Raw genomic sequence first — 25,111 nt, 5'->3', positions numbered from 1 at the left:
GCCAGGTGGTCATTATGTTCGGCTCATTAGTAAATAGTAGAGTATTTGTTTTTTTTTTAACAACTTTAAGATGACTAGATAAACAATAAAACAATATATTAGGGAATCATGGCAAAACTGCAGATGTAGGAATTTACCGTAAAATGTCACATAAAGTGCAGTATTATGCCAAATGTTATGCAATTCCACTCTCAGCCACTAGATGGTGATAGAAGCCCACACTGCCGATAAAGCAAACGCAGTGTCAAAACACTATAGGGCCAAAAGTATGTGAACCCACTCCTGATTATTAAAGTTCAGGTGTATAAAATCAATTCTAAACATAATTTAGATTTTAAAGGCCTGCACAGAACGCTGACTTCAACTTATCATCAAACAAAAGAGAGAAACAAAATCTAAATCCAATTTCTTTGTACTATAGTTTATTGAATTACACCGATCAGCCATAACATTAAAACCACCTCCTTGTTTCTACACTCACTGTCCATTTTATCAGCTCCACTTACCATATAGAAGCACTTTGTAGTTCTACAATTACTGACTGTAGTCCATCTGTTTCTCTGCATGCTTTGTTAGCTCCCTTTCACCCTGTTCTTCAATGGTCAGGACCCCCACAGGACCACCACAGAGCAGGTATTATTTAGGTGGTGGATCATTCTCAGCACTGCAGTGACACTGACATGTTGGTGGTGTGTTAGTGTGTGTTGTGCTGGTATGAGTGGATCAGACACAGCAGCGCTGCTGGAGTTTTTAAATACCGTGTCCACTCACTGTCCACTCTATTAGACACTCCTACCTAGTTGGTCCACCTTGTAGATGTAAAGTCAGAGACGATCGCTCATCTATTGCTGCTGTTTGAGTCGCTCATCTTCTAGACCTTCATCAGTGGTCACAGGACTCTGCCCATGGGGCGCTGTTGGCTGGATGTTTTTGGTTGGTGGACTCAGTCCAGCAGTGACAGTGAAGTGTTTAAAACTTCCAGCAGCGCTGCTGTGTCTGATCCACTCATACCAGCACAACACACACTAACACACCACCACCATGTCAGTGTTACTGCAGTGCTAAGAATGATCCACCACCTAAATAATACCTGCTCTGTGGGGGTCCTGACCATTGAAGAACAGGGTAAAAGGGGGCTAACAAAGCATGCAGAGAAACAGATGGACTACAGTCAGTAATTGTAGAACTACAAAGTGCTTTTATATGGTAAGTGGAGCTGATAAAATGGACAGTGAGTGTAGAAACACGGAGGTGGTTTTAATGGTATGGCTGATCGGTGTAGATGGTCTGTAATGTTACAGTTCATTATTGTGATTAAACCTGTTTGTGTGTTTTGTGTAGGAGGAATTGGACAGCTACCATACAACGGTGCCCCCATCGTCCCCGCTGGACTGGATGGTAAAATCTGAATATGAATGAAGTACATGTTGCATTTGTGTATTTGTGTGGGTTTTATGGCAGGAATCTGAGTCTGATCCATGTTTTTAAACAGGAGGAAGCCAGTTCGAACCCCAGACTGCTGGACTCAATCCTGAAGTGAAATCTGGAGGCGTTTATGGTACGTTGGTTTATTTAATATATCAAATATGACTCTTTTTTTTTTTTTTTGTATTTGTAGAACTTTAGATATTTATCTCAATCTGGGTACTTTGATAGGTGGGCCGTACGGTGCTCAGCAAATGGGATTCGGCTCTGAAGGAAAACCTCAAGTCAGATATGGTAAACTAGAAAAACTCACTTTTTAAAACATTAAGTGGTACATTAGCAGGAAATTTGCTTGGGATGACCTTTTTCTCTCTTTGTTTTCTGGATAGGTATTGGTGGCCTTCATTTTGGCAGCTCACCCACTGGATACAACTCTGATCCATATGCACAATACGGTGTGTTTTTTTATTTTTATTATAGATGCTATATGGTTAAAAGTATGTGGAAATTAACTATATGCTGGTTCCTTCTTGTTAAAAAAAACATGCCATTAATAATATAGTCCTCTACTAATATGGAATTGTGGTCGGACTCTACTCTTCTAGCAAAGCTTTCCACAAGACTTTAGAGTGTGTCTGTGGGAATTTGTGGATTCTGATAAAAGGCATAATTTATTTAATGTGTGTTCAGTTGGGGGGTGACACAGTGGCTCTGTGGGTAGCACTGTTGCCTCACAGCAAGAGGGTCCTGGGTTCGATTCCCAAGTGGAGCGGTCTGGGTCCTTTCTGTGTGGAGTTTGCATGTTCTCCCCGTGTCTGTGTGGGTTTCCTCCGGGAGCTGCGGTTTCCTCCCACAGTCCAAAAACATGCAGTCAGGTTAATTGGAGATACTAAATTGCCCTATAGGTGAATGGGTGTGTGTGTGTGTCTGCCCGGCGATGGACTCACGCTCTGTCCAGGGTGTTACTGTGTGCCTTGCGCCCATTGAAAAGCTGGAATAGGCTCCAGCAATACGCGGTTAAGAAAGTGAGTGAGTAAGTGAGTGTTCAGTTGGGTAGGCGGCTTTGTTTTAATGCTTCTGTGCAGCCCATTAAAATTCATCCACAACAACCTTGCTGAAACAGTTAAACACAGTAATCAAGAGGTGTGTCCACATACTTTTGCCCATATAGTGTATGTCTTATATAACATGCTTTTATACACCTACAGCTGCTTTGCACATGAAAACCTGTCTATAAACATATCATAATTATTTGTTTTTCAGGAAACCTCTACCCAGCACAGCCTTACTATGGTCCCAAAACTGGAAACTACAATCCTAAACCCCTCGGACTCAACGTGGATCCCAGATCCGCTGGGAAATATGGTACAATCACATCACATGATCATCTTTATATTTATGTTTATATTTAAAGCATTGTCACATTTCCACATATGTAAGTAGATGGCATGTAGGTGCAGGGCCACAAGGGGAGGGGGTGTCAGGTGTCCACAAACTTTTAGAAATGTAGTTTAAATATAAAATGTTTCACTAAGATTGAAGGACTTTTTCTGTCTCTTTAGGTATGGGAGGATTTCCGTACGGTGGCCAGCCTCTTGGCCCTGGCAGCGAGACCAAAACCTCTGGCAAATATGGTAATCCTGTTCATTCATACATAACACATGTACATGAGTTGTAATTATGTGAATACACACATGAGTCCAAACATCATGACCACCCATCTAATATGCTTCTGAACAACCTCTGAAAATGACCAGTGGTATCTGGTACCAGACCATTACATTGAACAGGTCCTTTTAGCTATACGTTGTGAAGTGAACCTTGGCCAGACTGGGTGACCAACGCCCAGTTCTGATGCCTGCGTGCCCATTGTAGGTGCTTTCAACAGTGGACAGAAGTTAGAAGGGGCACTTTGACTGGCCTGTGACTATGCAGCTTTGTTTGTACACCAATGGGTTTGATGGACTGTGTTGGTATACCTTCACCTCATCACCAGGATTAAACTGTTCTGCTGGCAGTCTTCGTGTTGTCTGGCATCAGTGAGTCCTGGTCACCCAACAACCAGTCAGTGGGTCATGGTGGTTCATGGGGGTTTAATCTAGTCGTCTGGCCGTAACAGTTTGGCACTTATAGCACGTCAAGTCTATATGGATATCTCGTCAAGTTTATTTGGGTAGCACTTTTTACAACAGACATTGTCTCAAAGCAACTTCACAGTATCCAGGACCGACAGACCAAAAAACCCCTGTTGAGCAAGTTAAGGGCGACAGTGCCAGGAAAAACCTTGAGAGGAACCAGACTCAACCGATACCTCCATCCTCCTCAGGTGGCCTGGAGAATCATTCAAGTGATTAAGTCTGTAGTGAGTTCTGGACATTTTTGGTGCAAACATACCAGTTGCCCAGTCAATCAACACATGAATTACGTGCTACTAAGCACCATCGGCCCAACATCTAACATCTCTGACCATCACATGTGCCTTTGTAATCAAACAGGTGCTTCCAAAAGCATGTATAAATAAAATATATGTTGCCGATATTTTTAAGCCGAAATAAAATATATGTTGTATTTTTAGACCAGCCTGCCGTACCTTATGTCCCAGAGCCTGTGAGTCTCGGTGGTGATGCCAAGTCTGCCAGCAAATACGGTAAATACTTCTTTATAACTTGTATTTGTTTGTAATTTTTACACATTTACAAAACAAACACATCTGAATATATTCTGCACATGTCAACAAAGTACATAGACGCCTATTTTAACAAGCGGTAACTAATAGTTTTTACATAATTACATACATTATCCATTCTGCTGGATGGAGTTGCACAATGTACTCATTTCTAATTCATAATCGCACTCCCACTGCTACTTTCACCACCTCCATTCTGGCCAAGGAGAGCCACAGACTATCACGCACCCCCTCCCACATGGCGCAGTCTCTGGCTCTTCTTATCACCTGCCAGGGACGGGCTCCCACATAGAGCTGAACCCACTCCCAACACAGTCACTATGCTCCATGTGACTCCCCACACCCGTATCAGTGCCCAGACCAGTCCTGGAGGTCCGATCTTCCCTCCATCAGACACGACCAATTGTGTCTGTTTGATGCCTGGCCAGGTTGATAGCATAGCTGAGTTCTCGAATGCTCAACAGTGTTGGACCAGTGTGCCAACCAAGTGCATAAAAATTGTGTCCCAAACCACACGCTATATTCCATATAGACCATATAAACACAGTCATAAATATTGTCAGTCCACTATGGAATTTTCCTGGGATCTCGAAAGCTGTGCCAGCAAAGTGTAATTTTTTATTAAACCACTATAGATTATTTGTTTCACACTTGTCCCTTGATAGTGAGAAATTAAAGGACGTTACTACACTTACATCTAGATTTAATGTATATACACATGGCTGCAACATGCATGTCAGTAATAAACTTAAGTTTGCTTGAAATGATACTATTATAGAAAAACATTACCAGTATTAAGGATCATGAACATATTAGTATGTGTCCAACCCTGCACACAACATACAAACGTGCACCAGCAGAGAGAAGAGATGAGGTGGAATGTGGTCAGCAACTTTGCAAGTGGCCACTAACCAAAATACCAACTTATTTCCTTACTGATTTGCATTGGCACCCCTGCCTAGTCGTGTACTTGCATACTTGATGTTGCCACCTTTCCAACATGCATAAATCAGCAGTACACAACATGTAGTCTTATTCTTCTTCTAGGAAATCCAGCACTGCCCTTCCAACCACAGACTGATGGTCAAATCGTCAATCAGCCAGGTACGAAACATGCACAACTCGATTCTGTATGACTTCCTACTTCATTATTGGATTTAGTTCCTTACAGTTTGTTCATTAAAAACTACTTTAATGTGACTGTGGGTGTGTCCCAAACCACACACTATATTCCATCTATAGACCATATAAACACCATCATAAATATCATCAATCCAATATGTCTGTAAATGTAAATCACACATTCCATTCCATCTATAGACCATATAAATATGGTCAGTCCACTATGGATGTGTGCCAAACCACACTCTATATTCCATATATAGACCATGTAGACACCATCTCCACTATGGTTGTGTCCCAAACCACACTCTTTATTCCATATATTGACCATATAGACACCATCATAAATATCGTCAGTCCACTATAGCTGTGTCCCAAATCACACATTATATTCCATGTATATAGGCCATATATTTATGATGGTGTTTATATGGCTTATTTATATGGAATATAGTGTGTGGTTTGGTACACAACCATAGTAAACTGACGATTAATGTGATGGTGTTTATATGGCTGTGTCCCTATGGTTGTGTCCCAATCCACTTACACAGGACACATAAACACAAGTCACAAATATCTCACCATGAGTCTAATGTGCAAGTGTCTCAGACTGATAATTGGGTTTATGTGGTAGTCATCTGTGTATGTTTTCCAAACCATATTTTACTTTATTATTATTCACTTTAGGATGTATAAACGCCATCATATACCTTCATCAGTCCATGATGAACGTGTCCCAATCCACACAACTCAACATCATCAGTACACTATGGACATGTCCTAAACCACATATATAGACCAACTATTCACTATTACAAATACTATTGGTTCACTATGGTTGTGTCCTAAACCACAAACCCTGTTTACTATAAAGGCCATCACACCCAGCTTACCATTATCAGTCCACTGTGGACGTGTCCCAATCCACACCACATTCACTACAAACCCTCAAGTGATACAGTGCATTAGAATTCCTTTAGTATGCTCTGTTGCACTGAGTTTTACACGTTTTACACTGCATAGTGAAAAGGGTGTGGTTTTGAATAATCAAGCAGTGTTGTTAAAATAATGTGTGTGTCTGTGTGTGTGTTGCCAATATAACCGTTAATACTTTCAATTCCTACTCTACCCAGCAGTGCAGCCTTATAAAGCTCTGCCCTCCAGTCCTGCTATTGATGGAGTCAATCAGTTTGGTCAGTAATCATTTATAAACATACATCACATGGCCAAAAGCATGTGGACACCAACTATTGATTTCAGACGGTTCATTCTCATGTGACCTCGGTGTCTGATGACTGAATGAGCACAAATTCCCACAGACACTTTCCATATTTGTGATAAAACTTTCCAGATGAGTGGAAGCTGTTATACTGTAGATGCAAATGGCATGTGAGTCTGTGTTTTGGAATTGGTGTCTACATACATTTGGCCTTACTGAGTATATAGTAACTTCTAATAAATAATGTCTTTAGATTTTTGTATGTTTAATAACTCTGTGTGTGTGTGTGTGTGTGTGTGTGTGTGTGTATTAGGAGAAGGTAAAGTGCCCACTCAGTCTTTTTCCCCCCTAGTAAATGGAGCTGGAGAGGAGAGCAGTGGTACAGTTATTAAATTCCTTATTTTATTATTCTTATGCAAATTCGATTATATTGCAGGTAATAAATTAAGAATTTGCTGAGGCTGTGGAGATATTTACAAAAATCACTCAAGTTATTAAGGTAAAACCTAAAAAAAATAACACCTGTACATGACCGTGTACGAAAAACTGCATCTAACCTGCAGCCCCAACTTTCTTTGAAAGTTCTTTCTTTGGGTAAAGATGTTTTTTATATAAAAATGCTCGCCGCTCAGGCGCAGCGGTAAAGTACGCTAGCACACCAGAGTTGGGGTTTCGAATACATCGTATCGAATCTCAGCTCTGCCTTTCCGACTGGGCTGGGCGGCTGCATGAACAACGATTGGCTGCTGGAGCCTATCCCAGGTTTCCAATGGGCGCAAGGCACACAGTAACACCATGGACGGGGCGCCAGTGCCGCTTTGTGACAAATGACATTCAGTAAAATAAATAATAATTAATAAATAAAATAATTATTGCACAATAACTGCTCACTGCTTGTAAATATACCGTATAATTGTAGCATTCAGGAGGCTTCACATACTAAAATGATTGAATAATACTTCAGCTAAAATCACAACTTACAGGGACAGTGGTAGTCTTGTGGGTAGAGCTGTGGGCTATCATCTGAAAGGTTGGGAGTTCGAATCCCAGCTCTGCCATGCAGCCACTGTTGGGCCCTTGAGCAAGGTCCTTAACCCTGTCTGGGCGCCGTACGATGGTTGACCCTGCGCTCTGACCCCAGCTTTCAAACAAACTGGGATATTCAAGGAAAAAATGTCGTCGTACTGTCTACATCTGTATCAGTATATATGACAAGTAAAGCATTCTATATCTACAACTTTATAGTTGTACAATAAAGATATTTATATAAAATTATATAAAATGTATATAAATAAAGATGTTTATAGTTATACGAAAAAGATGTTCTGATTCTGTGTGGATGTCATTGTTGGAGCGCCCCCTCTGGTTAGAGAGGAAACTACCACAGATAAACACTGTCATTAGTACTAAAGCAGATAAATAAAAACGTTTGTGATTAAAAGGTTGTGTACACTAGCCATGTAAACAAGTTTATACTGTTTTATTGTGAGAATCCTGTTTATTGCACCTTTAATAGTTTTATATGTTTATATTATAGGAATTATGTTTGTAACAAATGTTAATGTCTGTGGTTTTGTGGTTCCTACAGGACCGGTCAGCTACGTTAAAGGAGGAGTGCAGGCTGAAGGTAAATCATTCATTTCAAAATCATTCCTGGACTTGAAGAATCAAACATTAAGACAAGTTTACTGAAGACATGTTTCTAAAAGAGAAGGTGAAGGTGCTTGCATGGCCTCGCCCTCTAGTTTCCATTGTGCAAATTGCTAAAAGATTTTTCAAGGTGGAAAATGCAACAAAATTTAACCACAATGCTGCGAGAATTTTTATTTTCACTCTCTCATTTTATATATATACAGGGGTTGGACAAAATAACTGAAACACCTGTCATTTTAGTGTGGGAGGTTTCATGGCTAAATTGGACCAGTCTGGTGGCCAATCTTCATTAATTGCACATTGCACCAGTAAGAGCAGAGTGTGACGGTTCAATTAGCAGGGTAAGAGCACAGTTTTGCTCAAAATATTGCAATGCACACAACATTATGGGTGACATACCAGAGTTCAAAAGAGGACAAATTGTTGGTGCACGTCTTGCTGGCGCATCTGTGACCAAGACAGCAAGTCTTTGTGATGTATCAAGAGCCACGGTATCCAGGGTAATGTCAGCATACCACAAAGAAGGACAAACCACATCCAACAGGATTAACTGTGGACGCAAGAGGAAGCTGTCTGAAAGGGATGTTCGGGTGCTAACCCGGATTGTATCCAAAAAACATAAAACCACGGCTGCCCAAATCACGGCAGAATTAAATGTGCACCTCAACTCTCCTGTTTCCACCAGAACTGTCCGTCGGGAGCTGCACAGGGTCAATATACACGGCCGGGCTGCTATAGCCAAACCTTTGGTCACTCGTGCCAATGCCAAACGTCGGTTTCAATGGTGCAAGGAGCGCAAATCTTGGGCTGTGGACAATGTGAAACATGTATTGTTCTCTGTTGAGTCCACCTTTACTGTTTTCCCCACATCCGGGAGAGTTACGGTGTGGAGAAGCCCCAAAGAAGCGTACCACCCAGACTGTTGCATGCCCAGAGTGAAGCATGGGGGTGGATCAGTGATGGTTTGGGCTGCCATATCATGGCATTCCCTTGGCCCAATACTTGTGCTAGATGGGCGCGTCACTGCCAAGGACTACCGAACCATTCTGGAGGACCATGTGCATCCAATGGCGGTGCCGTGTATCAGGATGACAATGCACCAATACAGACAGCAAGACTGGTGAAAGATTGGTTTGATGAACATGAAAGTGAAGTTGAACATCTCCCATGGCCTGCACAGTCAACAGATCTAAATATTATTGAGCCACTTTGGGGTGTTTTGGAGAAGCGAGTCAGGAAACGTTTTCCTCCACCAGCATCACGTAGTGACCTGGCCACTATCCTGCAAGAAGAATGGCTTAAAATATCTCTGACCACTGTGCAGGACTTGTATATGTCATTTCCAAGACGAATTGACGCTGTATTGGCCGCAAAAGGAGGCCCTACACCATACTAATAAATTATTGTGGTCTAAAACCAGGTGTTTCAGTTATTTTGTCCAACCCCTGTATATACACACTAATCAGCCATAACATTAAATCCACCTCCTTGTTTCTACACTCACTGTCCATTTTATCAGCTCCACTTACCATATAAAAGCACTTTGTAGTTCTACAATTACTGACTGTAGTCCATCTGTTTCTATACATGCTTTGTTAGCTCCCTTTCACCCTGTTCTTCAATGGTCAGGACCCCCACAGAGCAGGTATTAGTTAGGTGGTGGATCATTCTCAGCACTGCAGTGACACTGACATGGTGGTGGTGTGTTAGTGTGTGTTGTGCTGGTATGAATGGATCAGACACAGCAGCGCTGCTGGAGTTTTTAAAAACCTCACTGTTCCTGCTGGACTGAGAATAGTCCACCAACCAAATATATCCAGCCAACAGCGCCCCGTGGGCAGCGTCCTGTGACCACTGATGAAGGTCTAGAAGATGAGCGACTCAAACAGCAGCAATAGATGAGCGATCGTCTCTGACTTTACATCTACAAGGTGGACCAACTAGTTAGGAGTGTCTAATAGAGTGGACAGTGAGTGGACACGGTATTTAAAAACTCCAGCAGCGCTGCTGTGTCTGATCCACTCATACCAGCACAACACACACTAACACACCACCACCATGTCAGTGTCACTGCAGTGCTGAGAATGATCCACCACCTAAATAATACCTGCTCTGTGGTGGTCCTGTGGGGGTCCTGACCATTGAAGAACAGGGTGAAAGGGAGCTAACAAAGCATGCAGAGAAACAGATGGACTACAGTCAGTAATTGTAGAACTACAAAGTGCTTCTATATGGTAAGTGGAGCTGATAAAATGGACAGTGAGTGTAGAAACCAGAAGGTGGTTTTAATGTTATGGCTGATCAGTTCAAAATGTGCTAGCGTGTTTTACTGCTGTACCGGCTTCTCTCCTTTCAAAAGTTTATTTGTCACACACAGGTCATACGTGGTATAACTAGCATTCAATGATGATTAATTTTTTATAACTGCCCGCTCACATTTAGAACTAAAGAACAAAAGAAAAACGTAAAACACACAATAGAAATATCAGTCTCGCTCTCCTCAATCAGCAGTGGAGATCAACATCAGTAGAGAGGAAGCGCAACGCAATCGGGTAATTGGATATGACCAGATTGGGAGGAAAATTGGGAAAAATGCAAAAAGAAAAAAAATCATTGCAGGATGACCTGACAGCAGCAGGAACAGCAGTTACACTTAGAACCACATTCCTACAGCCTGTACACACTAAACTCCTTTGCTAAACAATAAGAAGCAGAGAGATGCTAACACCAGCGTTTAGACGAATCAGAACAACGACTAGAATCTTTGTGTCATTTGCAAAAATTGAGCTAATTTCCGTTCTTCTCTCCCTTCCACAAGCCATCTCGTACCCCTCCGCTCCCACTGCCGAGCCCTCCCTGATCCCTTTGCAGTCTTTGGGAAACCCCGCCCTCTCTCCGTTAGCTGCGTACCCTCGGGCAGCGACGCCACAGCAGATCCAAGTTCAGCATCAGCTCCAAGTCCAACTGCAGCCGCAGACTAAATCCTGGACAGGTTCAGATTTTTAATCAATTATCTGATCTGTGATGTTTTTTAAGGCTAATTCTGCTTTTTATAGCAGTCAGTGAGTGTTTATTATTCTCTCTCTGTGCAGGAGGAAATGAGGGCCAACACAGCCTGAAAGGATTCTTCGCGAAAGGATATCAAGGTACCTCAGACAGTGGATCACTTTAGTTTAGCCAAAAATGTAAAATAGAACTAAATGAATGATATTTGGATTTGCTCTAACACAATTATACCAGAGATCTTCAAATCGACAAAAATTACAGTCTGTTGCTTCAAGGAAACAGTTATTCAAGGTCTAGTGCACTACGACGGCATATTAGGGCCACTGTAAAAAATATTTTTAAGTTTTGTTTTTGAGAATATAGTCTTATAAATTTTGATTTTGAGATTAAACTCAAAATAGTTTGAGAATAAAGTCGAAATGTTATGAGAATAAAGTCAAAATTATTTTGAGATTAAAGTCAAAATGATTATGAGAATAAAGTGGAAATGTTATGGCCAAAGAGTGAGCAGCCGTCATAGGCTTGTCAGTCCAGAGAAGCACGAGTCTCCTGTACCTGAATCGGCATGCAAGCGCCGAGGGCAGCTTATAATGAGTGTTATTGTGGTTATCCAATAACCCGCGATTATTTGTGGGTGGCTGTTTGCATTGAACACTCCCATCCACATGACGACTAAACCCCTCGATGTAATTATTTATAGCGATGCCATACGGCTTTAGTTTATCGTACGAGTCCATAAGGCTCGGTTAAAGTACTGCTGATGGCACAGACCCCGAGCGCACCGGTGGCGCACGTTCTTCTAAATAAACCCAGTTTATTACAAAGCTGTTTCATTGTCTTCATACTAATAACAAACTGGTGCTGATATTACAGGAGATCGGGGATTTCTTTATTTGTGAAACTGATATGAAACCGTTGATAACAAATCATGTACAACCCTCATTTAACACAAGGAGGTTGCTATGGCCATAATATTTTGACTTTAATCTCGTAATTATTTTGACTTTATTCTCAAAATCGAAACTTAAAAAAATATTTTTCTTTAAAGTGGCCCTAATACGCCATCGTAAGTGCACACTACAGTCGAGGACAGTAGTGCTGAATCCTAAATGGTACACAGTTAATATAAAGTCATTCGGGTTTCGCCCAAGCTAGCATTGCTAACACATTTTAGCTAAATTCAGTTGTCTTTAGAAACAGGGAAATATTGTTTTAACGTTCTGCAAATGTCGTTTTCTGCCTCAATTGCTAGATTTATCTGCTTTGAAAAGCTTTTTAGAAAGTGCGGCCAACAGCTTTCACTCCTCTGGGAAGGCTTTCAACAAGATTTTGGAATGTGTCTGTGGGATTTTCTGCCCATTCAGTAATAAGGTCACGTACTTGTTGGGTGAAAACGCCTGAATCACGGGCAGAGTTCCAATTTATCTTAAAGTTCTTAAGTGGAGTTGCAGTCAGACTGCTGTGTCTTCATATCTATAGTCATGCTGAAACAGAAAAGGCCCTTCCCCAAACTGCTATATGAAATATATATTTTTAATACTGTAAATATACTGTACATTTTAAATACGTGTAAGCCAGCGCATATCAGATTAGAGGTCAATTATGCTAGCCTGCTACTACTGGGATCCTGGGTTTGAAGCTTAGCTGTGCTATCGGCCAGTCAGGCATCTACATACAAACACGACTGGCTATTTCTGGGTTGGACAAAGGTCTCAGGTCTGAGGTTTGTTACTACATTAATCCCACAGCGACCCTGACCAGGATAAAGCAGTAGTAAAAACATATCAAATTGCGCCATATCAAATTAAGAGGGAATCCAAATGTCACTTAATACAAGTTGCAGGATGACCCAAAATCAGCAGAAACAACAGTCACATAAAGAGCAATGAAATGCACCACAATCATTTCCATTAACACGAGTCACGCCCAAGTCCTTTGCTAAAAAGAGAACCGGCGCATGTTAAATTTCAATGATCAGATGAAACAAATGTAGAATTTTATGCACCAAACCGAATCAGTATTTTAGCAAAAATCATCTTACTTAGACGTTTTCCTTTCTTCTTTCTTCTCTCTTTTTCCAGGTTGATTCTGAAGATGAGGTGCTGAATAAACATTTCTTTAAAAAAAAAAAAAAGTAATTATTGTATATTTATCAGCTTCTTTCTTTTATGGACTCATGTTTCAGTTTTTCTCAGCAGACGTGAACTAAAGACTGTAAAACATTTTATGTTCTGACACACACTTGATTAAAACCTGTCATCACCTCAGAAAAAATCATGCTTTTTTATTTTTTGTGTTTTGTATTTTTATTTTGCAAAATAATTTATTCAACATGATTTTTTTGGTTGCAGTGAACTGATTTCACACAATGTTCAGTTTTTAATAATAAAAAGGAGAGAAATAAAAGCTGCTTTCACTCTTCTTTTTAGATAAAATTTTCATACACTTGTTGTACAGGACATCATTTTCTGTGTGAAATGCTGAGTCAAAAATATACACACACCGAGCTCTTTATTAAGAACACTGGGGTGCACTGGGTAGCACTGTCACCTCACAGCAAGAAGGTCCTGGGTTCGATTCTCAGGTGGAGCAGTTTGGGTTCTCCATGTGTCTGTGTGGGTTTCCTCTGGGAGCTCCGGTTTCCTCCCACAGTACAAAGACATGCAGTCAGGTTAATTGTTCTTTAAAAATTTGAACTGATGAATCTTAAGTAAGCAGTAACTACCTGTCCTGTCATGAATGTAACCAAAGTGTATAAAACAGCAGGTCGTTACAATCCTAATAAATTAATAAATAAATAAATATTGTGATCATTTTATAAGCTACACCTACCATAAAGATATATTTTGTGTGTATACAGTTACTGACTGTAGTCCATTTGTTGCTCCATATGCTTTGTATAAACTTGTTGGACATCCTAATTGGCAGTGCTATCTCAGTGGTTAAGGTACTGGACTTGTGATCGGAAGGTCGCTGGTTCAGGTCACTGTTGGACCCCTGAGCAAGACCCTTAACCTTAAATACAATATACATTGTATTCAGTAACCAGTGTAAGCTGCTTTGCATAAAAGTCTCCGCTAGCACACCAGCACTGAGACTGTGAACACCCCGGTTCGAATCTCAGCTCTGCTACCAACCGACTGGGCGCCATCTAGCGGGCACAATTCACAGTGCCTGCAGCAGACAAAATTGGCCACCGAGTCTGCTGGGTGAGAAAAGGCTAAACTAAGTGGGTGGGGTCTTTAAATGCTGTGCAAGGACCCTGGTTAGTAGACCAAGGCGCCTGTGCAGAAGTGGATGAGCCTTATGTTCAAATCCACCAAAGCACGGGCCTGTAGAAGGGATTGAGGTACTGTATATACCCTCCTCGAACGCAATTGGGATCTCCAGCAGCGGAAGATGCTAAAATCAGGAGAAAAAATAGGAATAAGAAAAAGGTGTCTGCATAATGCAAAATGTCATATCTATTCCAGCTACGTTCAGGGCATTGTGTAGACCACTGCGGTTCCTCTATTCCAAACTCTCACAGGAACAGAGCCTTGCTTGAGCAAGGAAGAACCTTCCCCAAACTGTTGCCACAAAGCTGAAAGCATTTATTTAATAAAATATATTTTATACACCTGTTAGTAACTGGTGTTGCTGAAACACCTGAACTCAATCAAATCATTAGGAGGGGTGTCCAAATACTTTTGGCCATAAAGAATAACAATAAGTATCTCTAATGTTTTTTTTACCTGCAAGCCAGTTTCCTTCAGGTCCAGGATCAGCTCTCAGTCAGCCCAGGAAGAAGAGGTCAGTGTGAGACACACCCTAATCCTACAATGTAAATCCCCATGGTGGCGGAGGACTCGGCATTTGCAGGCAACCTGATGCCCAGGTGAGATGCTGTCGGTCCAGGATCTGGACTACGTGCTGCCGGTTTCTCCTCTAGACAGACAGTAGATGCTTTATTGGCTGCACTACAGGTGGTCAGGGTCCCAGCTGAACGATGGGATTTGTCGCAGTGCCAAAACTTCTGGACTTTAAGAGCTCCCCGTCCCACCTTCAGTTCAACAGGTACGTCCTGAGCGGGTATCGGCCCGTGTCCACCTTTACGGGATGCTTACGGAGTCTCTTCTACCTGCACAACGAATCCGGAAACATCTACACACACGGTAAGGAGGGTGTTGTGACATCATCTGCACCTGTGTTCCTTCTCTTTGATCTTTTATTGAAATTTTTCATTTCACACAAACATTTGATTGTTTTATCTCTTAATTTTACTTGTAAGGATTCAACTGGACATCATTTAGCTTTATTAAATATAGAGTGTGAATTATTATTGCTTGTAAGTCTAAATGCAGGGCACATCTGTGAGTACTGCCTAGCCTAGAAGGTGTGTGGGGGGTGCAGGCTATGACACGCCTTATCGTATGATTGATAAAGAGGGTCTAAGCAAGCACAGAGGACCACACTACACCCTCAGTATTCCTCCACCGGCCAGGGGGTGATATTGATCTCGAGCCTAGGCTGTGGTGGGCTAGCGTAATTGAATGCAGCTATACATACATACAGGGTTTCAGTACTAGTTTGATATACTATAAGGTAGTGTATAAAGGTGTGTGTGTGTGTGTGAACGATATTAAATCAGATTAGCAGTAATCTGTGCACGTCTTCCATTTAACCTGGAAATGATCCTGTTACAGGAAGGTTAAGAACACGGTCGGAGGCAAAGATTTGCATTTGTGGAACTGCATTTGCATTCTTTTAAGACAAAGGCAAACTTTTTAGACTGAGGTACCACCTGTAATTAAAGCAGGACCTTCATGTTCCACCTATACGTCATTTTACAGACACACACACCAGTGTTAATTTCGTTGACGAATGATTTTCGTCATAGTTTTCGTCAACAAACCTTTTTTTCATGACGAAAACGAGACGATGACTAAATAAAAACTACAAAAAAAGATAAAAACTATGACGAAATGAATCAACACTTTTGTCAACGAATAAAAACGAGACGAAAAAGTTTGGCAAGGACGACATCCAATAACTGATTTAGTTTTGTGGAAGGTAGGGACAAGTTAGAAAGAGATCCAATCAGAACTACTTTAGCGTATGAGGAGAGGTGGGACAAGCCGATTAGCCATCCAATCAGCACTAATCTTTTGCAGTACCGCGTTAAGAGCACACTTGCACACATTTGATCTAAACCCGGGAAGACCAGACTAGCCTGTGAACTTTCTTTACTCATGGAACCAAGTTAACTCCACAATGTCAACAGGGAGAAAGAGGAGAGTCGATATATGGACACATTTCTCATTTGACGTCGTGAAAAACAAGACGATGTGTAAACCATGTGGGGCGATCTAGGGTAAAAACACAACAAATCTGAAACATCTGGCACCGCTGGCAGTATAACGGCAACATAATGTCACTGCTGCTTTTATGGTACCCAGTTTTATAAAGAATGTAATATGCAATTTGTTATGAACAATGCATATATTTTTCAGGCAGAGCAGGCCTACTGGTCATTAATATTGTTATTGTTATGCTCAATAAGCAAGGTCAGGTAAATAAAGATGTTTGAAATAAGTTAAATCTGTTTTTGTGTGTATTGCACATTCAAACATTAATAATATTCCATAACTGGTTAAAAATGTTTAATTTTGTGTAAGTGTATATAATGACTTAAATAATTTAAGGGAACTGATGACAAAGCATTTACATTTTACACCCTTTATATTTATTTTAGGGCGGCATGGTGGCTAAGTGGGTAACACTGTCGCCTCACAGCAAGAATGTCCTGGGTTCGAACCCCAGGTGGGGCGGTCCGGGTCCTTTCTGTGTGGAGTTTGCATGTTCTCCCCGTGTCTGCGTGAGTTTCCTCCGGGTGCTCCGGTTTCCTCCCACAGTCCAAAGACGTGCAAGTGAGGTGAATTGAAGATACTAAATTTGTCCATGACTGTGTTCTACTGTACAGTATATCTAATCCAACCATGCCAGCATGCTTTTATGAAATGAGAGGTCACCTGAGTACTCACTTCCCCCTTTTTCAGCCTTTCAACATCCTGCAAACATCAAGACAAGTCAAGTTTATTTGTGTAGCGCTTTTTACAACAGACATTGTCTCAAAGCACCTTCACAGAATCCAGGACTGACAGACCCAAAACCCCCGTTGAGCAAACCGAGGGCGACAGTGGCAGGAAAACTCCCTTAAAATTACAGGAAGGAACCTTGAGAGGAACCAGAGTTAGCAGGGACCTCTGTCCTCCTCGGGTGGCCGAAAAAAATACGTACACAAAAATAATTAAAACTAAAATTTAATAAACAAGCAATTGGAGTTCTTTATTATTCAGTCCAGTCTGTGATCAAGTCTGTTGTGAGTTCTGGACATTTTCAGTGCAAACACGCCGAACCCGTCACATCTAGCAGGAGCTGCATTGTTGGCACAGCAGTCTCGACTCGCAGGATTCAACCTTGGGTGGGTAAACAGGTTTCCGTCAGAACCACCTTAGTGTAAAAATTTAGTTGAAATTATTAAGAGTAAAATGTCAGTTCTGCTGAGAGTAGCACGAGACTCCAGCACGCCTAATTATTACAGCCTGGTTTAGAAGTGAGACGCCTGGAAGACGTTCTACCGCCCCGACCTTGGACCGTCAACAAACCCTAAGCACATTAGAGCGATTAAAAGTGTTCAGCTTCCACACGGCAGAGAGATTACCTTCAGTACCAGATTACCCCCAGCTCCAGATTAGCTCCAGCGTGGCCGGCCGAGAGTGAGATCACCTCCGACCAAAGATTCAAATTTTCTTATTTACATCAGCAGCTGTTCCTTTGAATATTCTCCAGTTTACATCATCCACTGTGCCAAGCTCGGACTCTGGGCTGTGTCTCAAATCAAGCACTCTGTGCCAGCGGTATCCAACCTTTTTTGCACCACAGACCGGTTTCATATATGATATAATTTCACGGACCAGCGGGGACGGGAGGATTTAAAATAAAATGATTCGATGAGCATAATAAAAAACACAAAGTGCATAACAATACTACTCACCAATGATGGAGAATCACTGGGAACCCTGAGACATTAGCAGCTTGTGGGCTTAATATTTTGGTATCACGTGACTGAAATAGGTACGCGATAAGCGCGTCAAGAGGAACGGATCTAGTTTTTTGAAATACAACATCGTTCAGAGCGTTCTTGTCAATAAAACTAAAAAAAATTATTTATTCTTTCTGTGCGGCCCGGTAATAAATGACCCATGGACCAGTACCAGTCCTTGGCTGGTGGTTTGGGACCACTGCTCTATACAGTAGGCCAGGGGAGGCAAAAAATGGGTTGCAGGGTGGTATAATAATAATTAAATCAACTAATTTTAACAGGTACAAACACAAAATAAGCTTGTACACAAACGCCTCCTTGTGGAGGCTTTTACGTTACATCTTGTAAACCGCAGTGGGACCAAATTGCCACCATTTTCATAATTTTTAAAAATTTATTGATGCATTTTCTCCCAATTTAGCATAGCCAATTAGTCTTCTGCTGCTGGGGATCCCGACTGCATTCAAGGAGGGTATATTCGCCTGCTCCACGCCCCTTCCAGCATGTGCACAGTCCCTCAGTCCATTCTTTTCAGGCCTCGGGCCTGCTACTCAGGGTCCTTGCACAGTGTTAGAAGACCACACAGACTTAGTCCAGCCTTTTTGCACCCAGTAGACTTGGTGGCCAATTATTGTCTGCTGCAGGCACTGTCAATTGTGCCCGCTAGATGCCGCCCAGATGACCGGTAGCAGAGCCGAGACTCGAACCAAGGTGTTCAGAATCTCAGCGCTGGTGTGCTAGTGGAAATTCCCGCTGTGCCAACTGGGCACTGCCACCATTTTTATTAATTATTTCGTTCTGTGTTTCGTTTTGATGAATTGTTTGTGTTACCTGGGTCAGAAGGTGTGCAGAAATCATGGACAAAATGTGGGTTTAAAAACCCTGTTCTATACAGTAGGTCACCTGGTATCTAAACGTTGTGGGGTAACTAGAGCTCAAATATTTATTCATTTATCAGGGTTGCAAGGTTTAAAACGAAGCAAGGTGATGTCATAAAGTGACCCAGTTCTGAGCCCCTGAAACATCTATGATGAGACCTAAAGATTTCTGCGCACCACCAACCACCCTGCAGAGCTTAAAGAATTTCATAAGGGTGGCTCCACCAAGTACCAGCAGGGGGTGACTCTGTGTTAGCCGTGCTTTGTTTTTAAAACTCATCACCTTCACCTTTTCATCCTTTTTTTAGGAATCCCATTTGTCTGCATCCTGCTTCTGCTGCCTCTCAGCATCCCATGGTCCAAGGTGGACCAGTGGTGGCTTTGCGTCGTGCACTACCTCGCCTGCCTCTCCCCGACCATCGGCTCCAGCCTCTATCACATCTTCATGAATCACCAAGGTGGCGCTCCAGTCTACACAGCCCTGCTGTCCTTCGACATGTTCGGGATCTGCCTCGTCAACACACTGGGTGAGGACGCTGTCAAAACTGGTACATCACACCAACGAGGAGCAACCAAAATAAAACAGGTCTGGCATGAATAAGAAGCTGTTCGAACATGTGTTCACAGTCAAGCAAGCTTAACATCACCATGGGTTTAGAGGCTGTCTTTCAAAAATGGAATGAAGCCTTCGCTCCAAAATCTGCACCTTAAAGCTCGACTGAAGCTTGCTTGACTGTGGACATTTACACCCATGATCCAGCAGCTTATAATTCATGAAAGACCCTTTTTGTTGTTGGTTTGTAAAAAAAAAAAATCTCTGAACATGAGGTGCAATCAAACTAGCCATATTTATATGGACACAAGTCACCAGCTGTAGACAGTCAATCACTAATAAGGAATTAAGAGGCCATGCTCTTAAATGAGCACCAAATTGATCATCTTGGTTGCCGTTTCTATATTTTTGACCCTCCATATTCTTCCAATCATTCAGTCACAGAAAACAGACAGTTGCAGAACTCACATTTTTGCTATTTTATTCAGGTGTTTTTTCCCTTTTTCTCCCAATTTAGTTTAGCCAATTTGTTCTCCGGTACTGGGAACCCCGATCATGTCTGAGGAGGGTATATTAGCCAGACCCAGCCCCGGTTCTGGACTGCTTTGCTTGGGGGGGCAGTAAAACCTAATGGGGGGCATGTTGATAGTCATGTTTTTGAAGCCAGAAATATATTCAAGGCTTGATTTGTGCATGAATGATGACAGCCAAGCTATTGATACTGGCTTAAAGTGATGTATGAGGTAAAGAAATAAAAATGCATGTTTTCGAACTTAAACTTAAAACCCAATGATTAAAAAATACATGTTGATTATGTAAATGGAGAAAAAAGATTATATAATTGTATTTCATTTTAATACGCCCCCTTAATTAAATTGCCATTACTAATAGAACAACTCTATTTCTTGAAAGGCTTTAATACAAATTTAAGTCAAAGCTGACAAATGTACCTACACACAGACTGAGAATATTCAAACGTGGAAATAGGAATGAGTGAGAATATTTATATTATTGGGAAATTAAAATATAAAGAAAACAAAAGAATACTAATTCTGTAAAAAAAAAGTGTTTACCAGTATACCTGCCTCTCGCTCACACTAACAGAACATATACTGCCGAACTGAACTGTTTGGGGCAGTCTGCCGATTTTTATATGACTCAAAGAGCCAATCAGGAATAAGCAAGGAAATATCTTCACACTGTAAAACAAAATGCATTTTTGTGATTGGTTCAGAGATAATTTTAAAAATAGCCGTTGCTTGCATTGTGCTTGGGGGGGCAAAGACACAATTTGGGGGGGCAATGCCCCCCTCAGCCCCCCCCTAGCGCCGGCCCTGGCCAGACCCCCTTCTTACTTGCTCGTACTTCGGTGGATTGGCATGTGAGGCTGGTCTCGCACATGGACATACTTCTGTACAGGCGCCTCAGGATACTAACCAGGGTCCTTGCGCAGCTTTGAAGACCCCGTCCACTTTTTAGTCCAGTCTTTTCCCACTCAGCAGACTAGTGGCCAATTTAATAGCAGTGCTACACTATATTACTTGCATATTTGCACCAGGCATAACATTATGAGCACTGACAGGTGAAGTGAATAACACTGATTATCTCTTCATCACGGCATTTGTTAGTGGGGGGGGGGGGGGGGTATATTATATTAGGCATCAAGTGAACATTTTATCCTCAAAGTTGATGTTAGAAGCAGGAAAAATGGGCGAGCGTGAGGATCTGAGCGATTTTGACGAGGGCCAAATTGTGATGGCTAGACGACTGGGTTAGAGCATCTCCAAAACTGCAGCTCTTGTGGGGTGTTCCCGGTCTGCAGTGGTCAGTATCTATCAAAAGTCCAAGGAAGGAACAGTGGTAAACCGGCGACAGGGTCATGGGCGGCCAAGGCTCACTGATGCACGTGGGAGCAAAGGCTGGCTCGTGTGGTCCGATCCAACAGACGAGCTTCTGTAGCTCAAACTGCTGAAGAAGTTAATGCTGGTTCTGATAGAAATGTGTCAGAATACACAGAGCATCACAGTTGTATGGGGCAGCACAGCCACAGACCAGTCAGGGTGCCCATGCTGACCCCTGTCCATCGCTGAAAGTGATAAAGCCTCACTAGATTTAAACTAGAGAGTTCAGAATCCCAGCGCTGGTGAACTAGCAGAAATCTTTTTTTAAAAAGTAGTCTTGCAGTTAAGATACTGGACTAGTAATCAGAAGGACGCTGGTTTAAGCCCCACCACCTCCAGCTTGCTGCGGTTGGACAATTGAGCAAGGCTCTTAACCCTCACATGCTTAGACTGTATACTGTCACAGTACTGTAAGTCGCTTTGAATAAAGGTGTCTGCTAAATGCTGAAAATGTAAATGTAAAATCTTCTCTATTTATTTGCAGGAGCTCTGCCCATTGTACACATCACCCTCCTGTGCCAGCCCTTCGCCCGGCATCCCGTCATGTTAACCTATCTGCTCGTCTCATGTCGAGGCGTCTACGATGCCCTGACGGCTAAGACCAGCGGCCGGCGCCTTCGCTCCTTCGCCTACCAGGCAGCATTCCGGATTTTCCTATTCGCACTGCGCTTATTAGAGTTCGGCACGGGCAACCCCAAGTCGCTTTTCTTCTACTTTATAATGGAAGTGCTTGCGGCGGGAGGAGGCCTGGTCAACGTGCTCCGGATACCCGAGCGCTTCAGCCCCGGTACCTTCGACTACTGCTTCAACAGCCACCAGATCATGCACGTGTCCGTCGTTCTGGCCATCGTGTTCCTGCACTGGGGCACCAAGGAGGACTTCGCATGGCTGAAGGACTACGAGTGCCCTACGAACTGAGGAGAATAAAAAGATCTAGGTTTACATACCCGTGTGGAAACGTGTACGTATCATGGCGGTCACTGGGTTTTAATGATTTTAACAACTGGAACACATACTTCTTTGCACAAAAAATAAACTAACAAATAAACAACTAAATAAATAAACATAAATGTCAAGTTTCAGGAGGCTACATTTAACTTTGCAGCTTTGTCTCCAAATTTCTTGTTAGTGATTATGAATGACCAGAGCTGGTGACTTCTCTGTGCTCATATAAATACAGCTAATTTTTCTGCACCCATTGGAACAAGCCACAGGCATTACAGTGAGAGCTTACGTGGAACAGTGGTCTCATTTACATTTACAGCATTTAGCAGACGCTTTTATCCAAAGCGACTTACACAAGGAGCTGAACACGATGAGCAATTGAGGGTTAAGGGCCTTGCTCAGGGACCCAACAGTGGCAACTTGGTGGTAGCGGGGCTTGAACCGGCAACCTTCTGTTTACTAGTCCAGTACCTTAACCACTGAGCTATCACTGCCTGAGCAGTGATTTAGCAGATGCTTTTAACCAAAGCGACTTATAGTACTGTGACAGTGTATTATTTAAGCAATTGAGGGTTAAGGGCCTTGCTCAAGGGCCCAACAGTGGCAACCTTACAGCAGTGGGGCTTGAACCAGCGACCTTTCAATGACTAGTCTAGTACCTTAACCACTAGGCTATAACTGCCCCGTCTCCTTGTCAAGGTCCTTCAAACCCAAATATTCACCTCAGAGGAAATTTGTATGAATAATCAGACACCATTAAAAAACAGGCTCACTATGAATGAGCAGAAACACACAGCAAACACACAGCAAACACACACTGTCCACAGTCAGGCCAGCTTTACATCACCATGCTTACAAAAGAGTTGGACAGTTATTTGGCCACAATGACCATGAGCATGTTTGGGCAGTGGTAGCTCAGTGGTTAAGGTACTGGACTAGTAATCCCCGCTACCGCCAGGTTGCCACTGTTGGGCCCCTGAGCAAGGCCCTTAACCCTCAATTCCTCAAAAAATTGTGTTCAGTCATAATTGTAAGCGTCTGCTAAGTGCCGAAAATTTAAATGTTCGGAGGGGAAAAGGTGAAGCATTCAAACACAACAACAGTGTACCTACTGCCACTCAGGTGGCGCAGCGGTAAAACACACTAGCACACCAGAGCTGGGATTTCGAATACATCGTATTGACTCTCAGCTCTGCCATCCGGCCGGGAGGCCACATGAACAACGATTAACTGTTGTTCACAGGACCAGGGTTCCTCATAACTGGTGCAATTACGACCTCTGCTGGCTGACTGATGGTGCCTGCGCAGAGTTGGGAATAATGCTGATCAGGGTGTGTCTCTCTGTGCACAAGGCTGATTCACATATGAACTCACCTTGTGCAGGTGAAAAGATGCAGTCGGTACTGCACACGTGTCGGAGGGGTGTTGCATGTGTCAGTTGCGAAGCTCCTCAGTCAGCAGTGGAGGGTTGTATTGGTAGAGGTGAAGCGTAACACAATCAGGGTAATTGGAAACGTCTAGATTAGGGGGGAAAATTCTGAGAAAAAAGGAGGGAAAAAAACCCAGTGTGTACCTACTGTGAAGCACGGTGATGGTAGTATTACTCCCTGGAGCAGTTTGGCCACCAATTAAGCTGGTGCATTGCAGAAAGTGAATGAAATAATAAAGCGAGATTGAGTCAAACTTCTCCGACCCTGGGTGCACTTCAGTGTTTCAGCAGATCTGTCCACAGCACTTATTACACCTGGAATATGTGTGCTGTACTAAAAGGTCAAGTCTGGTCCAGTAAACCAACACATTCAGTTGAATTGTATGTTTTTAACGCAGCAAATGTTGTCAAAATGTTCGGACAAAGACGTTTGTGTTCCAAAATAAGATCTGACGACTACCATGACCTACATGTCTCTCACGGGTATATGTAAACTTCTGGTCACTACTGTGAATAAATGGCATTACAATCATGTAAGCCACAATTTATGGTGCATCAGGGACTGCACGGCTCATGGTGCACTGAAGGCAAAGTGTGCAAAAAAAAATGGTGCTCTTTGACTTTCTGTAAGCGGTTTGATTCGTCAAATGTTTTGTTTTAACATATGAAGAAATAAATAATATTAATAATAGTAACAATAATATATATATACTGTATATATATATTGTTTTTATTTTACTTGTCTGCAGATGTCACAGAATGTAACCCCATCCTACATTTCACTTCTTATATACACTTTGTGCTTGTAAAAAAAATGTATTCATTAAGTACTGGTGTCACTTCTTTTAGATCTCCTGGCACAAGAACAGAACCATGATGGACCAAAAAACTTACACCAACAAGGTATAACATTCTGAGCACTGACAGGTGAAGTGAATAACACTGATTATCTCTTCATCACGGCACCTGTTAGTGGGGGGGATATATTATATTAGGCAGCAAGTGAACATTTTATCCTCAAAGTTGATGTTAGAAGCAGGAAAAATGGGCGAGCGTGAGGATCTGAGCGAGTTTGACGAGGACCAAATTGTGATGGCTAGATGACTGCAGCTCTTGTGGGGTGTGTCCCGGTCTGCAGTGGTCAGTATCTATCAAAAGTGGTCCAAGGAAGGAACAGTGGTAAACCCGCGACAGGGTCATGGGCGGACAA

At 42.3% G+C, this 25,111-nt stretch overlaps 2 protein-coding genes across 2 annotated transcripts; both read left to right on the top strand.

The window, feature by feature from the left end:
- The first annotated feature begins 1,316 nt into the window (after positions 1–1,316).
- cmn (calymmin) lies at positions 1,317–13,378 on the top strand. The gene is made up of 14 exons (XM_063003879.1): positions 1,317–1,398; positions 1,493–1,558; positions 1,657–1,719; positions 1,815–1,880; positions 2,689–2,790; positions 2,988–3,059; positions 4,001–4,072; positions 5,159–5,215; positions 6,370–6,426; positions 6,766–6,831; positions 8,041–8,079; positions 10,924–11,097; positions 11,198–11,251; positions 13,193–13,378. Exons 3-14 carry the CDS (start codon positions 1,680–1,682, stop codon positions 13,195–13,197), a joined length of 804 nt encoding a protein of 267 aa, XP_062859949.1. The 5' UTR covers positions 1,317–1,398; positions 1,493–1,558; positions 1,657–1,679; the 3' UTR covers positions 13,198–13,378.
- A 1,721-nt stretch (positions 13,379–15,099) lies between these two features.
- Positions 15,100–22,445, top strand: paqr4b (progestin and adipoQ receptor family member IVb). Its single transcript, XM_063003878.1, has 3 exons — positions 15,100–15,265; positions 19,382–19,600; positions 22,012–22,445. The coding sequence occupies exons 1-3, from the start codon at positions 15,100–15,102 to the stop codon at positions 22,443–22,445; spliced, it is 819 nt and encodes a 272-aa protein (XP_062859948.1).
- The last annotated feature ends 2,666 nt before the right edge of the window (positions 22,446–25,111 follow it).

Source organism: Trichomycterus rosablanca, chromosome 10, assembly GCF_030014385.1.
Source record: "Trichomycterus rosablanca isolate fTriRos1 chromosome 10, fTriRos1.hap1, whole genome shotgun sequence".
In the NCBI taxonomy this organism is placed as follows: Eukaryota; Metazoa; Chordata; class Actinopteri; order Siluriformes; family Trichomycteridae; genus Trichomycterus; species Trichomycterus rosablanca.
Note: the sequence above shows the minus strand (reverse complement) of the source record. Positions and strands in the feature narration are given on the sequence as shown.

Coding starts and splice junctions, on each gene's coding strand:
- cmn (XM_063003879.1), top strand. CDS start 1,680: ATGGGATTCGGCTCTGAAGGAAAACCTCAAGTCAGATATG. Junction 4,073..5,158: donor CAAGTCTGCCAGCAAATACG/GTAAATACTTCT, acceptor TTCTTCTTCTAG/GAAATCCAGCACTGCCCTTC. Junction 6,832..8,040: donor AGCTGGAGAGGAGAGCAGTG/GTACAGTTATTA, acceptor TGGTTCCTACAG/GACCGGTCAGCTACGTTAAA.
- paqr4b (XM_063003878.1), top strand. CDS start 15,100: ATGGGATTTGTCGCAGTGCCAAAACTTCTGGACTTTAAGAGCTCCCCG. Junction 15,266..19,381: donor CGGAAACATCTACACACACG/GTAAGGAGGGTG, acceptor TCCTTTTTTTAG/GAATCCCATTTGTCTGCATC. Junction 19,601..22,011: donor CTGCCTCGTCAACACACTGG/GTGAGGACGCTG, acceptor ATTTATTTGCAG/GAGCTCTGCCCATTGTACAC.